At 49.4% G+C, this 17,654-nt stretch overlaps 1 protein-coding gene across 1 annotated transcript in view; it reads left to right on the top strand.

Annotated features, from left to right (window-relative positions):
• Nucleotides 1-16,800, top strand: part of Emp2 (epithelial membrane protein 2) — a 43,535-nt gene extending 26,735 nt beyond the window's left edge. Inside the window, exons 2-5 of the mRNA XM_048433186.3 lie at nucleotides 5,444-5,606; nucleotides 10,758-10,863; nucleotides 13,339-13,485; nucleotides 14,342-16,800. Of these exons, the coding sequence (XP_048289143.3) occupies nucleotides 5,529-5,606; nucleotides 10,758-10,863; nucleotides 13,339-13,485; nucleotides 14,342-14,529 (519 nt within the window). The 5' untranslated portion in view covers nucleotides 5,444-5,528 and the 3' untranslated portion in view covers nucleotides 14,530-16,800. The remainder of the gene's footprint in view (nucleotides 1-5,443; nucleotides 5,607-10,757; nucleotides 10,864-13,338; nucleotides 13,486-14,341) is intronic.
• The last annotated feature ends 854 nt before the right edge of the window (nucleotides 16,801-17,654 follow it).

Here is a 17,654-nt window from a genome sequence, read left to right as displayed (position 1 = left end):
ATGGAGGAACAGAGACAGAGAGATCGGGGTAGCATTCTTGGGAGGAAAGAGAGCAGAATGTTTGCATGATGACCAGACAATGATGACAATGATGATTGTCACCTACATGGAGACACTTAGGTGACAGGAGAAAGGGAGCGGCAATTGATCACAAGGGAACACTTCTCTAAGCAGGAGGTTAAAAGGGTGTGTGTGTGTGTGTAGGGGGTGGAGCCTTGTGCAGCAGAAAGGAGGCAGACTTACCTCACTCCTGAAAGTTGTCCCTGACATGTGCATATGTCCCTGATATGTGCATCCAACATGTTAAATAAATAAATAGACAAACAACATCAACACAGAGAAGTTAATAGGCTGTCACGATGGCTCTGTGTGTAAAGGCGATTGCCTCCCGTCCTAACTACCTGAGTTCAAGCCCCAGGCCCCACATGGCGGAAAGAGAGCTGGCTACCAAAGTTACCCTCTGATCTCCAGAAGCACACTATGGCATGAACATGCCCACAGTCATACATTAAATAAATAAATAAATAAATAAATAAATGTAACAAGCATTTTTCAAAGGAAGTTAATAATGGGGCTGAGGACACAGCTTGGTGGATAAAGTGCCTGCCTTGTGAGCCTGAGGAACTGAGCTCAGCTCCTCAGAATCCACGGGGAAACCGGTTAGGAGCTGCAATCCCAGTGTTCAGCAGTTTCCCTCCTTCCCCTCCCTCACTTCTCCTCTCCCCCCCCCCCCTTCTCCTCTTTTTCTGTTTTTGAGACAGGCTTTCTTGTAGTCCAAGCTGGCCTCGAACTCACTATCTAAGCAGCCAGAACTGCTTTTGAACTCCTGGACCTCCCACCTTCATCTGAACGAAAAGTTTAACCTTGTCATTTTCTTCAATTAGTTGCTTTAGAACCTGAACGGGTTTATTTGAAAGGATTCGGGCTGAAGCTCCTGTTCCTTTTTAGGAGTTTCAGCTTTGTGTGTGTGTCTGTGTTGTGTGAGCAGAACCCTGAAGAACTGCAGTCCAGCCCTGGGTTTGTCCTGGTGAACGGGCCTTTGAGTATACGGCTGTGCTGAGGCATTCAGCCTGGCGGGTGCGCTTTTATTGGAAGGTCAGAAGTACAGTTATTTGGAGGCAGTGTGTGGTGACCCTGGGCATGACGCAGGCCTCAACAAAGGGGAGTTTGTCTCTTAGTAAAGAATTGGAGGAATCTGAGTTGGTGAGCCAGCTGCTGCAGGAATAGATGCCTGGACCTCCCCGAATGTGTCCTGTGGCTACACAGCTCCTGGCTCGTGTGCTGAGTCCTGGTCTCAGAGATAAGCCTGTCTGTGGGAGCCCATGAACCTCGGTCAGTCCCCATGGGAATAATGGAGGAGTCGTAAGATATAAGCAAGGAGAGCTGGCAGAGAAGGGTGGAGGGTTTGTCCAAGGCACGTCCACCAGAGGGAGGCGGCAGGCCAGTTGGTGCCACAAAGTCTTGAAGAATTCCATTTCACAAATACCTGCAGGCACTCAGACCATTGAGGTGAAAGCTTCCTGACAGCTGGGCCCTTCCTTCATCTCAGGAAACCTCCGTGTCTGTGTTATAATGCGGAAAATACAAAGCCGAGTGGAGGAGGCCAGACACAGCAGCTCAGCCGCTGTCCCTTCGACTGTCACTGCCCAGGAGAGCATCCAGAGACTTAGGGCTGAGTTGGGAGGGATGACTGTGTAACGGGTACACATGATAGAGTCACAGGCTGTGCTAGAACTGGGTGGCGGTAATGGAGATCCAGTGTTTAGACAAAATGCCACCGGGGCCAATTACATTTTATTCATATTTTACCACAATAAAGCATCTTTCCCTGAAAATAACTCTGTGTGTGTTGTGCACATATGTATGTGAACCCACTCACCGGTGTATGTGCACACATGTATTGGCCAGAGGTCAATATCAGCTGTCTTCCTCCACCTATTTTTCCAGGGCAGAGTTTCTCACCAACTTGGAGTCCACCATTTTGGCTAGTCTGGCTGACCCAGAAGCCCTCAGGATCTGGCCATCTCCTCCCCATCACATGGGGTGTGGGGGGCAGTTAGCAGGTGTGCTTCACCACACCCAACCTTATAAGTGGATCTGGACTCAAATCCTCATGTTTGCATGGCTCCCTGGCCTACAGACGACTGTTGGAGTCTTGCTTTTTTCTTCTCTCTCCTTTCTCTCTCCTTATTCTTGTTTTCTCTGTCTTTCTATACCTGTCTCTTTCTATCCCTCCCCTGTCTCTCTCAGTTTCTGTCAGTCTCTGTCTCTGTCTCTGTCTCTGTCTCTGTCTCTCTCTCACACACACACATACACACACACACACACACACACACACACACACACAGTGCTAGGGCTCACACTCCAGGATCTGGCACATCTAGGTCAGTACTCTGCCACAGAGCTAGACCTCCAGCCCCAGATGGCTTTGCGATTACAAAGGAGAGGTAAGTGAATGTGGCAGCCGTAACCAGCTTACCAGCTGGTCACATCTCCCATGGGACAGATTGACACTCTGGGGCTGCTGGTGGGGTGTACCAAAGTCACATCCATTATGTAGCATTCCTGCTAGGAAAACAGCCTGCCTTGAATCGTGGGTGTGATAACAGTCTTAGCTGGCAACTTGCTGAGATCGAGAGTCCCTGGGGAGACAGACTTTGGCCATGCCTGTGGTGCTATCATTGTGACTAGACTAATGAGGTGAGAAGAGGCATCCACTCTGGGTGGCACCATTCCCTGGGATGTATCCTTCACTGCACAAAGAGAAGAAAGTGAGCTGAGCACAGCATCCCTCCCTTTCTACTTCTTCACAGAGGATGCCGCTACCACTGTGACTTCCCTCGGGCACCCATCCCTCAGATGCTCCTGCCTCTGTGTGATGGGTTACAACCTTGAACTGTGAGCCGGCATCAACTGCTTTTGTTATCTTAGCACAGCAACAGGAAGGGAAAGAAATGGAGAAGCATTGAGAATGTTGGTCAGGCTTTCTGTTTCTGTAACCAAGACAACAGCTTGAAGGAGAGCGGCTTCATTTGGGTTCTGTCTGGCTTTGTTGATTCTAGGCCTATGGTGAGACAGAACATTGTGGCAGTCAGGATCTATGGAGGGAGAGGCTATCCCAGAAACAGGAAACAAAAAAGAGAGGACTAAGGACCCCACACACCCTCTGAGATCTACTTCCTCCAGCTAGGCTCTGCCTCCTAAAGTTTCCACATCCCAATGCCAACATATTATGAATCCACTCAGAGGTGAATCCACTCCTTTGGCCAGGGCCCTTAAAACCCAGTCACTTCCCAAATGCCTTCCAGCTGACAGCCAAGCACTTCATACGCAAACCACAGCAACCAGCATGCCAGACATCCCACGAAGATGGCCAATGCTCGCTCTTAAATCCTGTCACTGTCATGAAAATGAGTGAGGGGCCACTCTAGAGTGAAGAGAGTGAGGGGTAAATGGAGTAGAAAATCATCTCGGAGTAGAAAAATTACAGAGATGTGAGCGGGCTATGTGGAGGTTATTATATGGGTGAGAAATGAGATGCTGGCATTGTGTCATGGTAGATTCGGTGGTGAGTGTATCACGTGCATGCATTTGTGTATGTGAAAGTGAGTTCACATGTGCCACAGTGTGAAGCCCTCAGCTGTCGGTGCTCACCTTCCACCCTGTTTGCCACTGGGACCTCTTTGTTGCTTTTCTGCTGTGTGAGCCAGGAGCTGGTCCCTGAGTTTCCCCAGGACTCCTCTTGTCTCTGTCTCACGTCTCCCAGGAAGACCATAGATGCTTGTGATACTTGGTCCAGCTTCTGACTAGGATCTGGAGATTCGAACTCAGGTCCTCACCCTTGCCTGGCAAGCACATTTACACAGAACTAGCTCTTCAGCCCTTGCATTAAATTCTTAATTATGATTATTACACTTTGGCTATGTTAGGAAATATCTTCATTTTTTAGAAATACACAGTAAAGCATTTAGATAAAAAGAAGGTTGGGTTTAACAACTTTCAAGTATTTCAGAAACATTGTGTGTGCAGGTGTGCATGCACACACACTTATTACACACTTACATGTGTATTAGTTCACTAAAAACTAAGACTTCATCACAGCACAAACAAGGCCTAGTCTGCATTGTATTTAAACAGAGAGATTAAAAGTCAATTTTATTTCTTACAGATTTTAATAACAGAATCAGGTTGCAAATTACTGACATGAAAGTAGCCGTGTATTGATTTGGGGGTGAACTCCAACCCCATTAATGTGACATGTTCACATGACGTTTGAGTTTTGTCGACCCACACAATGGTCACGTTTGTAAAACACTTCAGAGGTTTCATGGACTTTCCCACATGTGACCTTTCACTCTGGAATATTCAAACCATTGCTTTGAATGCTTTTTTCTTTCCACCTCACACGTCACCTGTATCCACTCTCCCTCTTTTGCGTGAAGCAGCCTGACTTCGACAGGTTCTCACACGCCGAGTGTCTTGCTTTCTCTTGAGCAGGCCTGTCTCTCCTGAGCGCGGCACACGACTTTCATTTCATCTGCAGCTGCTTCGTGTTCTATATTCAGATTGTCCTACTCCAGTTTTTAAAAATTACCCAGAAATCTCAGGAACATCTAGAGTCTTGTCAATCATAATCTCAGTCCAAGGTGAGAGCCTTCACCATCACCTAGCTCCACTGGCCCACCCTAAGTGCAAGAGATTCTGGGAGGTGTAGTCTTCCTGTGGGATCCGTGATGAAAATGAAATCACACCTGTTCAGATGTATGTGTAAGCTGAACTCGGTGGCATACACCTTTAATCCAGCGCTTGGGATGCAGAGGCAGGTGAATCTCCATGAGTTCCAGGCTAGTCTGGTCTGCATAGTGATACCCTGTCTCAAAAAAAAAAAAAAAAACAAAACAAAACCGAAAACCCAAAACAAAATGTACATGTGTACATGTCTGTTGTATGCCATGTGTAGGCATGCATGGCACAGCACACATGTGGTGGTCAGGGGACAACTTTGTGGAGTAGTTCTTCCCGGGTTTGAACTCAGGTCATCAGACCAGCGTTGTTGATGCGGCAGGTACTTGTAGATCCATGTGCCTGGCCCCCGTGGCTCTTGAGACAGTTTCTCATGCAACTCAGCCTGACCTTTGGCCTCTAACTCACTGTGTTGCTTCCTCCATTTTGAAGTGCTGGGATTATAGACATGTGCCCCCATGCTTATGCAGTGGTGGGGAATCGAACCCAGGCTTCATACATGCTAAGCAAGCACTCTACAAGTTGAGCTACCGTCCCAGCTCTGAATTTGCGGTTTTAATTGGTCTTCACTCTCCTATTCCACTTGGATCCAGCGGTGCAGAGCCTCTGGACTTCAAGGCAGGGAAATAGGAAGAGCTGTCGAAATTTTCTGAGATTCTGTTAAAAATTGTTGATGTGAGTTTCGTCTTGTCGCTGACAGGTGTGGGTTTCTCTCTGCCGTCCTCTGGCTCTCCATCCCTCTCTGAACTTTCCGGCTGCCCCTTGGCCTCCACTGCCCTGTGAACATGTTGGTGATTCTGGCCCTCATCATCATCTTCCACATCGTCTGCGCGGCTCTGCTGTTCATCTCCACCGTTAACAATGTGAGTTCCTGTCCTCGTCAACCGGCCTGAAGTCACAGGGCGGCAGGGTGGAGAACGGGGAGGGTGTGACTGTGATCTGTGGGTGTCCTCTCTGCTAAGGCCTGGGTGCTCTCGTCCTGGGCACGGAGGGAACTTTGGGAGCATCCTGTGCTCAGTTTTGGCTGAGGCTAGCCTGGGCTAGCTGATGTGATGCCCCGAGGGTAGGTCCCACTCTCTGCGGTTCTCAGCCTCAGCACCATTGTCATTCAGAGCTAGATAATTCTTTTTTTCTAGTCAGTGTTTTTATTTTATTCTTTAAATTTATTTGTTTTATTTTGTGTGTTCGGATGTTCTGCCTACATGCTTGTCTATGAACCACCATTTAGTGCCTGGTGCCCTAAAGAGGTCAGAAAAAGGACTTTGGATCCCTGGAATTGGAGTTACAGATGGTTGCAAGCCACCATGTGGGTTCTGGGAATTGAACCTGGCTCCTCTGCAAGAGCAGCCAATGTCCTTAACCACTGAACCATCTCCCCGGCTACTATTTTGCTTTTAAAATTAGGGTACAAAATATGTTTTCTAAGATTTTGCCTCTTTTGCTTTAGACAAGGAGTTAATATCTTAAATACATAAAAAAACTACAAAACCTACTGGGTAATGGTGGCACACACCTTTAATCCCAGCCTCGGAAGGCAAAGGCAGGAGATCTCTGTGAGTTAGAGGCCAACCTGGTCTACAGAGTGAGTTCCAGGACAGCCAGGGCTACAGAGAGAGAGACCCTGTCAAAAAGAAAACACACACACACACACACACAAGAAAGAAAGAAAAGAACTGCAAAACTTAACACACACACTTATACTCACACAAGCAATCACGTGCACACGCACATGCATGCACACGAGCACACTTACACACACAACCAGTTAATAAATGGACCAACAAACTGAACAAATAGTTCTCAAAAATAAAGAAATACATGTAGCCAGCCAGCAAATATTTTTTAAAGTGTTCAACATCCTTAGCCATCAGGGCAATGCAAATTAAAGTTCCTCTAAGATTCCATCTCACCCCCATCAGAGTGACTATCATCAGGAAAACAAATGACAGCATTCTCTTCAGTGGTGTAGCTGCTGGAGCTGCCTGTGTGCCAGCAAATGACCCATGCTCACACAGACACCACCAGATAAACTCAGTGGGAAAGACATGACGGCGTGATGGGGCTTGCTGGAGGAAAGTGGGTTCTGTGCGAGTGGAGGAGGAGGAGATGGTGATGGGGGCGGAAGGGCCCCAAACACATTGTATACATGTATGAAATAGTCAAAGTATTTTTTAAAACAAACAACAAACCACCCGAAGGTACGGAGGTAAGGAGGGAGCATGGCAGGACATGCGAGGTGCAAGAGAAAGGAGGCTGTCGGTGTGGGCGTGGCTAAGGGCGGAGCGGGAGGACAGAGGAAAAATGGGGAGGAGAAGCAGGGAGAACAAACTTACTTCGACAGTGGCAGAGTGATACCTAATGCCGTGTGTCCTGACTATTTTTTTAAATAAGGTAAAATTTAACTAAAATTAGAAATGCCACTCCCCTAACCATACTACACACCCAGAAGGTGTATGTATTCTCAAAGGCCTATATCCTACCGCAGGGCTGCTTGCACACCCATGATCTCTGCTGCTCTACTCACGGTGGCTAATGGCGTGATCATTCATACCAAAGGCCATCCTGCACCTTGTAGTGGTCCAGCAACATCCCTGGCCTTCATCACTAGGTTGTGATCCACTTATAGTCGAAGGAATGTTTTCTCCAGATGTTCATAGCTGTCCTGCAGGAAGCAAAATCAGCCTGGATGACCAATCCAGCCACCTCCTCCGTGTCCCCTGCATCTTCTTATTAGCCAGGCACTGTGTTACTAACTAGGCACCTGTGTTACTAGCCAGGCCCTGCGTTACTTGTCAGGCCCTGTGTTCCTACCCAGGCACTGTGTTCCTAGCCAGGCACTGTGTTACTTGCCCACTTACAGACTCCCCATCAAATTTCATGAGTGGAACTTTCTAAACTCTCCACAGGCCCCTGACATGTAACTTGTTCATTCAGGGTCCAGCTGGCAGCTGTATTAGCAAGAGAGTATTTGATAGCCCCTTGTCCTAGGCAGGAGGTGATGTTTCTAATGGAGACCTGGTCTTGTCCCATGCCTGGCTTCATCTGATCATTTCAAACCACAGAGACTGTTAAGGGGAAGAAAACTGCTCAGAAGGCCAACCAATTGGGGATCTATAGGAGTGTGTGTGTGAGGTGTGTGTCTAATATATATGTGTGTGTATTTGTGTTGAGTATATCTATATGATATGTATGTGTGTGTTTATGTGTGGTATATGTGTATCTATCTGGCGTGTGTATGTGTGTTGTGTATATCTGTCTGGTATGTGTGATGTATGTCTACTATGTTGTATCTCTGTCTGGTGTGTGTGTGTGTGTGTGTGTGTGTGCGTGCATGTGTGGTGTATCTGTATGGTATGTGTGGTGTGTGTCTACTATGGTGTATCTCTATCTGGTGTGTATGTGTGTGGTGTATGTATCTGACTTCTGTGTGGTGTGTCTCTATCTGGTGTGTGTATGTGTGGTGTGTGTATGTCTGGTATGTGTGGTGTATGTCTACTACAGTGTGTCTCTATCTGGTGTGTGTGTGTGTGTGTGTGTGTGTGTGTGTGCATGCTGTGCGTCTGTCTGCTGTGCGAGCGGTGTGTATGTGAGGTTTAGATCGGCTGACATGAGCAGAGTGGTTCAACAGCTGCGTTCACACTGCAGAGGTAAAGAGCCCTAGAGCGGCTAAGTCCACAGGGCTGGATGCTTCAGCAGCCACAGGCTGGCACTGAAGTTTAGAGAAATGGACAGCAGGTCATCAGCCCGTGATGGACGGCCAAAGACACTGCATTCCCATGGCAGTGAAGGATGGCGGCAGTGACAGACAACATCACTCATGAAGAAAAGCACTTGTACACACACACACACACACACACACCAGACAGACACATACACGAACTGCACTGCCCTTCCTCCAATGTCCCCCGGCTCGTTGGTTAGATAGCGGTGCCCCGATGCGGGGCGTCTATTTTCTCTCATTACTCTCCCACGTCACAGCTCTCTTGGGAAATCCCTCACAGACACCCAGAGGTGTGTGTAGCCTCTAGTCATCCCTTAGTCTAACCAAGTGGACGGTCACATTCCTGGATCCCGAGAGCTGATTGCACTGTGCACATGGCCCCCAGCGCTGTCTGCATATTCACCTCCTGGTTAGTCACGACAGGGTACCATTAAGTCTTCCATTCGTCATTCCAGTGACCTCCTTGGCAGTATTCAGCCCTCTTGTGTGCATCATCTTGGGCAATCCAGGAGGTAGGGGCTTGCCTCTGATAGCTCCCAGACGGGACTGAGCCTTCAGTCAGTTCTGGCCCTTGCCAGAGTGTTCTCTATAGTAAGAGGTAGAGCGAGGACTTGAACCATCCCAGAGACTCCTCGTTAGGCTCTGCCAGAGGATGTGGGCACAGCCTTCTCAAGGGTCTTGTCGAGCTGCTGAGTGGCCCAGGCTGCGGTCACATAGATGTGTCGGTTTAAAGTGTTCGGAGCCTACAGTGTGAAAACATAAACTGAAGGTTTTAGAGTGTGTGTGTGTGCATGTGTGTACGCGTGTGTACGTGTGCATGTGTGCGTGCGTGTGTGCATGTGTGTGTGTGTGCGTGTTTGCGTGTGTGTATGTTACCTGCAGCTAGTCCTTTAGGATCCCAGAGATTTCCCAGGCTTAGTGGAAGGGTTAGATGGGCACGGAGGAGGGGTATGGGGGGGGGAGCGCTGGAATGTGCTCCCACACCCAGGTGTTTATATTAGCATGGCACTAGGATGATGGACAGAGGTGTGCCCGCTGGTGAGTCAGCCCGTGTTTGGTATGTACTTGAAATTGTGCTTGCCCCTGAGGCTGGCTGTGAAGTGGGAATGCGGGTGATTGTGGGTCCAGTGGGCGGGAAGGAGACACCCAGCCTTTGGGGGACAGAAAGTAGGAGGCAGGCCATCAAGGGTAAGGGGCAGAAACAGAAGTGCAAGGGAAATAAAGGCACGGGGCCAAGGCGGAGTCTCCTCTGCTCATCGCAGGATGCCCCCCTTTACATTTCATTTTAATTTGTTTATTGTTTGAATATTAAAAAATTTAAGCTTTTCTATTTATCATTCCTTGCTCGGGGTGAGGGGGCGCTGTGGCACATGTATGGAGGTCAGTGGACAACTTTCTGGAGCTGATTCTCTCCTTCCACCATGTGGATCCTGGGAATAAATCAGGTCACCGGGCTCAGAAGCAGGAGCCTTTCCTCATCCTGAGCCATCTTGCCAGGCCTTGGATGCTTTTCTGAATTGATTTTTAGGGTTAACATACAGAGTAATGGGTTTCCTCGCGGCATCTTCATACAGGTGTGATGTCATTCTTTGTTCTCATTGGCTCCCCTCCTCTAGCGCCCTTCCTTGGCTCCCCTCCTCCAGCTAGTTCCTTCTTCCCCTGTGAGTCCCTTCGGCTGTCTGGTCATGTGAATTCCATTACCTTCTATTTCCCTCCTTTTAAAAGTCTTCTCCCTGGCTCTGACCCCAGTCCTAGTCCCATGGCCTATAAGCACACACATAAATATACACACATACACAGTCGTGAATCTAGTAAGAGAAACCATGAGTATTAGTCTTCCTGAGCCTGGTGTGTTCACCCATTTTCCTGCAAATGCCATGGTTTTATTTCAGTTTCATTCTGTACATGTACCACATTTTCAGCATCCAGACGCCCAGCCTGGCTCCATTCCCTAGCTACTGTAGCAGGCTGTCCCTTGGTGTCATCCTTCCTTTTACACATTGTCCCTGCCGTTCTGGTAGAACTGGTCTCCATTTACTCTGATGGCTGCTAACTCAGTGTGCCCCCCTCCCCGTGCATCCTGAGAACACGGGCCACCTCAGGTCCTTCTGAAGACTAGCAGCCTGGCGCCCCAAGAGACTCAGTACAGACCTAGAACTAGGAGTGTGCATTTGAATGAAGTCCCCAGGAGACTCGCTGTGCTCTGCCCTCTGAGAAGGGCCCACATTTGCTCCTCAAGCCAGCAGCACTTGGGGTCTGCGTCCTTAACCAGCAGCTCCCATTGCCTTTGCAGGCCTGGTGGGTTGGAGAAGACTTCTCAGCGGACATCTGGAGAGTGTGCATCAACAGTACAAACTGCACAGAGATCAATGACCTGAGTGGCAGCGATGAGTTCACAGGTGAGCGGAACTTTGGTACCCCATCACAGACCCAGGTAGACCAGGCAGGACCACCTCAGCAGACCTAGGGCGCTGTGCTTGCTCTCTGTCCCTGTATGTCATGCTGACGTGAGCCCTGGGAAGTCAGCTGTGGTGGTGACCAGGGTCAGTCAAGACAGCTTGTGTGCCCAGAGACAGTGGTGTGGGGCCTCTGTTGTTTGTGTTCCTTGCTCTCCATGTGGGATTATTTCCATGTTATTGCAGGGATCTGTGTCCTGCCAGCTAAACTCAGCCTAAGGCCTGTTTGGTATGGCCCAAGAGCTAAGGATGGTTCTGACATCTTAAGAGTTGTGAAAGGAACAAAATCCCCCCCCCAAAAAAAAGAAAAAGAAAATGTGACCAGAAGCTTGAATTATGTATTGCCTGACTCTTTGCTGAATAAAAAGAAAATCCTGCCAGCTCAGACTTTTTTCCACATATAAATTTATTTCCATATGTTAATTCATTCCGGTCCTACCATTGGTGGTAAACTGGTGTCATATGAAAGCAGGAGAAAATGCTAGACTAAAAGCCAGAGACCCTCGGGGAAGTCTGACCACACTGGCTGCATCAAAGGGCATGGCACACACGTGGACATCAAAGGACAATCCGTGGGAGTCAGTTCTCTCTGCCTTCCATAACTCAGGTTGTCTAGCAAGGCCGCGGACGCTGTAACCCGCTGTGCTCTCTCCAGCCCATACGGTCCCGTCCCCGATTCTCTTTGTGTTAAAACAAAAACATAAGCACCCTACATGCAGTTGTAGCTGTGCATCTGAACCTGCAGGACTGGTTCTGAGACACCCTCTGCCCCACCCCCAGGACCCCAGAGGATGTAAAATGGCACAAATTTACATGGAGCCTATGCGTGCCCTCCTCTATGCTTTGGTTTCTAGATGACTTATGACATCGGATACAATCGCTGTATGTCATTTCATCTGTGTGGATCCGATCTGGTACATGGCAAATTCAAATTTTGCTTTCTGGAACTTTCCAGGCTCTCCCCCAATCCACATACCTCAAAAACGGTTGTTGAGTCCAGGAATGCAGAAACTGTGCACATGGAGGGCTCTTAGCAGGTGCTGTGAGGTGCTAACCCTGTGAGTGAGCCGGTTCCTGAGGCCTCCAGGAATGCAGAAGCCACAGCAAGGCCACACATACACACACACACACACACACACACACACACACACACACACATCCCCACTGAGTTTCTGCTCTCTGTGCCTTGCTGAGCTTCTCCGGCACTGACAGCTAACTGCCAGCGGCACACTTTGCAATCCAATGCCAAGAAAGCCTATGCTAAAAGTATAGAGTCATTTTCCCTCACAAAACCAGTTTCTTCATTTGCCTCATCACCAGGCATGAATCACCTGGGATTCTTGCTAAAAATACAGATTCTAGGCACCCACCCCAGAGTAACAGCAGCTCAAACAAGCCGTTCTCGGTGACTCTGTGGAAAATTTAATAAGTGATGTTCAGAGCCACAGGGTCACAACCTTGGCCCACTTTGAAATTCCCCAGGAGACTCTAGAAGCCCCCAGATGAGTGTTCTCAGTGTCCAGTGTTCCGGTTCCTTTTGTCTCGGTGAAGTTTGGTAATAGATTTTAGAACAGAGCTGTCATTAGCAAACATGGGGATACACACTTCTTAAGGGCTCCTGGGCTCAATGAGTTTTTATATGCTCCTTCCTAGCAAGCCACTATTGAAAACTAAGTAGGAAATATTCTTAACACCCCACAAGGTCCTTTCTGCCCGTTCCCCTCAGTTCCTACCCAGGCAGCCCTGCCGCACACACACCACAGCTTCCTTGCACCTGATCTTGGCCCTGAGGAGTGGAGTCAGGCGATATGTTTGTGCTGGAGAATATGTTTGTTCGCCAGAAAGAATAAGGAAGCGGAGTCAGGCGTTCTCTGCGGGCCCCTGATGTGCATGCAGCTGGGATGCATTAAGTTCCACTGCTGTAAATTTCTCGTCGGGCCTCTGCGAGCGGCGCTCCCTCCAGCCAGCCTCAGGCAAGCAAGGAAGCTGCCGTTTGAGCTCCGGGGCTGTACTTCTGTTCCTGAGCCAAACAGGTCAAGTTCGACCCAGAGCAGGAAGAAGTCAGAGTAATGAGTTCTGGCTCCATCTTCTGGCCAAGTTGTGTTTTGGTCAGGTGCCTAGCTGGACACTAGAGGGAGTTGGGCGCAAAATCCCACAGCAGCGGGAGCGTTCCGCTGACCAGGTGTATCCAGTCTGCGACCCATATCCCACAGCTAGGGTTGAGGGGGCCCAATCAATGCTGTAAATTTGCTTAAGACGGGAGCTTTCCCGTGGCTGTGCCGATCGCAGTGTGGTTTGTAGACGGCAGTATTGTGTTGCCATGTGCAAAGGTTGGATGGACATGCCTGACTGTAGGCAGTCCCGGGACCCCTCTGTGGTGTCTCGGGCCTCAGATATGCCTTCGCCTTCTACCCACAGACTTCTCCATCATGCAGGCCGTGCAGGCCACCATGATCCTCTCCACCATCCTCTGCAGCCTCTCCTTCCTCATCTTTCTGCTCCAGCTCTTCCGCCTCAAGCAGGGAGAGAGGTTCATCCTGACGGCCATCATCCAGCTCATGTCGTGTAAGTGAGACTGGGGGCAGTCCCTGCTGCCTCCCGCAGAAGCGAAAGTCGGGAACCGAGTCTTTAAATCATATGTTATTCCAGTAGCTGGCAGTCTTGGGAGCCAGAGCGAAGCGGGCCTTCTGGTCCTTGGTCCTTTTCCCAGGCTCCTTCTTGCAGAGAGCCAGAGCAAAGAAAAAAAAAAAGACAATTCCAAGTTCAGGCAATCTCTCTGGGGGTAGTTCCTGTTTCCAAGCTTCCAAGCCTCCTCTTTCCCTTGTCATCAGCTCTCTTGCAGGCACCAAGGCCACCAAGTCTTGCATTTCTTCTCAGTAGGCAATTTGGATGACATCTAGAATTAAGGTTAACTCAGAACAAGCAGACCATTAGCAGCAGATACATGCAGATTCCGTCCTACAGAAAGGAGCGCACACGTGTTCTTCTTATGTAACTTATGCTGTGCCTGCATTGTGCCCCCATCAAAATGACTGGAGGAGAGAAGTCGGGGAACACCCAGAAGGGAGAAGCAAGCCACACACTTAATATGGAGGAGTTTGGATTTAGTTGGGGGTAAGGGAAGGTGTCCCCGAAGCATGAAGCCTGAGCGTGGGTTTTATGAGCACGACACCCACAATCTAGTGTGTTTTCTGGGTACACAGCGCAAGGAGCAGTGTGCCGGGTAGGAGCCTCGGATGAAGAGCCCAGAACTGTCAGGGCTAGAATGTGCAGGCTCAGACCAGATGGGCTCTCGGAGGCTGGGGAAGGGACTTGAGGTCTGACTCTTAAGCTGGTGGGAGTACATTACCAAATGTTAGGCTAGTTCCAAGTTACACCATGGTCTGCAATATATCTGACCCCTGGCTTGGTTTCCTGACAGGTTTATGTGCCATGATCGGGGCTTCCATTTATACAGACCGGCGCCAAGACCTTCACCAACATAACTACAAAGTCTATTACCTGATGCAGGAAGGCAGCTATGGCTACTCTTTCATTCTAGCCTGGGTATCCTTCTCCTTCACTTTCATCAGCGGCCTCATGTACATGATCCTGAGGAAGCGCAAATAGGCTTCTGAAGCCCAGCCTCTCCCCACAGTATGGCATACACGTTCACATAACCATTTTGTATATAATCATTTTTGTGGTTTTTCTAGCAAACATATTGTTTCCTTTAAAAGCTTTTATAAAAAAAGAAGAGAGAAAGAGGAGTTTCTGCCTTCTTGGAGTCTGAGACCAGACCACGAAGGCTGGCATTCAGAATGCAAGCCCACCGAGAGTCTCAGCAAGGCCTAGCAAGATCCAGCAATGTGGAATCCGCAGGATGCTTCTCCCCGGTGGACCTGGGGTGGGGTGTGGCCAAAGGTGGAAAAAAAGCCTGTTTTTGGGCACAGGCTCTCTGTAGATTTCTGCCCTGCCCCTCTCCCTCCACCCCTTCCCCTGCCCACGCCACTCTGGCAGCCACACGTGGGGCGATGAGGAGTCCATATCCTCAAATATTAACCCCTAGTTCATGTAAGGTAATTCCTTAGGGCTTCTGTTACACGCAGAGTCTCAGGTCCACTTCGAAGACCCTCAGAATCCATCAAGGGGGTGGGCCTGTATATCTGAATTTCCGATGTTCTCCCTGCAGTACGCTTAGACGCACTGAAACTGGGGGTCAGAGCCCTAGAGCCAGGGGAGCAGAGTCGCCCTGGAGATGTTAGCAGTCTCATCACACTAAGATGGCCCCACTGCCAGCCACACCTTGGCCTCCGCTAGCTCTCGCTGCTTCCCTCACAGCTGCTTGTATCTGGGCCACTTGTGCCATTCTCCCAGGCCATAAGCCTCTACCTGCGAGGTGGGCTGGGCAGCCTCCTCCCTGCCCTGTCCTTCCTGCCTTTCTTTCTAAAGTGGGTGCTTCTGTTGGCCCCTGTTTCTGGAGACTCAGATCTGTCTTCCATCCATTCATCTACCCATCATTCAACATGAATGGGTCTTGCCACATGTCAGGTGCAAAGGTTACCTTTCAAACCATTCCTCGTGAGACTCGGGCTAGTGAAGAACACACGCCAGAACCACTCAGAAAAACGGCCACCAGTGGTGGAGCAGCCGCGAGGCCACAGTGAAAACCTCCCGGGGCGAGAGGAAGCCCACTTTCTGCGTGCCTGCCTTGAAGTGCCTTGTGGAATCTACACTGCTCTAAACAGAGTTCCATTCTGCTTCAACAGGTGCCATTCATTGGGGTTTCCCCAGAGGGTACTTTAGTAGAGGATCCCACATGTCCCACACTGAGACAGCAGGAAAGGATTCCCAGAGCCATGGTTCTCAAGATGGGCACCGGAGGAGGAGAACCCAGCTGCCCTCCAGTCAGTAAGAATGTCCTGATAAACATGGCCATGAGAAGATCATACCAGAGATCCAAGGACTCTAAGATGGCAATCTTCTCCCTTTGGTTCCCTTCCCCATTGTTAGCATCAAGCTGGAGAGGTGATTCTGGGACAGGGTGTGTAGATTTGCATCATTTAAACACGTTTGCATGTGAGCTTCTGTGAGGGGTCAGTTATCAGTAGCTCAGTTCCAGTGGAGCTGGGGTTGTCAGGGCTGAGTGGCTTTAGAGCCACCATGGACACCTCCTCAGTACAAGACTGGCTTCCCTCCCTCCGTCTCTGCTATCCTCCTTTCTGTCCTTCCCTTGGGGAGAGTGCCAAGGTGGCATGGGGCAGAGATAGGGCAAGTGACTACCCCTTGCCTTGACGGAGAACTTCCCCCCGCTCACTGAGGCCTGTCTAAAGGGTCCTCTACACCTTCCCCTTGGGGACTTTTCTGTAATAATGTTCTGGTAGTCACAATGGAAACAAACAGACCAAGCCAGGGCATGAAAGCAGGGCCCAAGCCAACATGAATTTCCACCTCAGAAAGCCCAGGCCTGCAGAAGCAAATCATCTGATGTGATGGCATGGGATGAGGGTTGTCTTGGCTGCTTGCCACTCTGGCCAGCATTCGGTGCCCACATCTCCCTGTGACACGAGAGGTGCCTCTCTCCTGCTCTGTGCCCTGCATTTGGAGTGCTAGAAAGAGAAAAGGGTGTGAGGGAGAACAGATCCACCCTTCTCCTATGTAGGATCAGCTCTGAATTGGTGCTTATCACTAGTTACCAAAGAACAATGACAAAGTCAGTCAGGATATCCAAGAAGCATGTATTAGGACCAAACCCATCACTGTATTTAAAGGAACTTTAGTTTGCGCATCTTACAACATTTTTATAAAGTACTGTAATTCATGGGTGGGGCATGTGACAGAGACAGACTAACCCATGTTTGTCATTTGCATTAAAATTATTTTGGGTCTCTGTTTAAAGAATTCAGATAATGTTTGTGTGTTGTGTGTTCATGGTCCTGGATGCAGAAGATGCCTCGTGTTCCCTTCTACCTTCTGCCAAGGGCTGTGGGCCTGTGTGTACCCAGGCAAGCAGGCTGACATTCTAGAATGTTTCCTGTGAGCTGAAGCTGGGTGTGAACAGCCCGGATGCAGACCCACTGTGCCCAAATGTAGACTCGCTACCCACAGCCATTTCTCCTCCCCCAGGAGCTCTATCAGCAAGTCCACCCAAGTGGGGCTTGTCGCTTAACCACACAGCAAGGCAGAATTTTGTCTACCAAAAGCAGAGGTGGCAGGGAAGTGCCTTGGAAGCTGAGAGCTCAATGTTGAATCATGTTTGGGGACAGGTGTGATTTCAGGCAGTAAGGTACTTCAGGGTGGTCTTACTTTGTTTTCTGTAACCCATAACTGTACATGAAGAACCAAATTCTCCAAAGCTACCTTCTCTATGAAGGTAGAGCCTAGGTCAAACTCTGGAGTGGCGGGGAGCCATGGAAGGTCCCATCGACACAGCGATGTGAGCCTTGTATATGGTTATACAAGCCTGTATCCCAGTACTCAGGAGGCCGTGTCAAGTTCAGGACCTTCCCGGGAAACTCGATGAGACCCTCTGTAAAAGCAAAAGTCAGTAGAGGGCTGTAGCTCGGAGGCGAGGTCTTGCCTAGCATACAGGGCACTGGTTCAGGCCTTAGTACTGGGAGAGGGGGAGTAGTGTATAGATTTTATGGCAAGCAACCAGTGACTGATGGCTCATCACAGGATAAACTCCATCCATTTCCATCATGGGGTTGGCATAGTGGCTCACACAGATGGTGGTGGTTGGGTGGATGTGGATG

Source organism: Myodes glareolus, chromosome 9 (genome assembly GCF_982192425.1).
Source record: "Myodes glareolus chromosome 9, mMyoGla1.1, whole genome shotgun sequence".
NCBI classification, from domain to species: domain Eukaryota; kingdom Metazoa; phylum Chordata; class Mammalia; order Rodentia; family Cricetidae; genus Myodes; species Myodes glareolus.
Note: the sequence above shows the minus strand (reverse complement) of the source record. Positions and strands in the feature narration are given on the sequence as shown.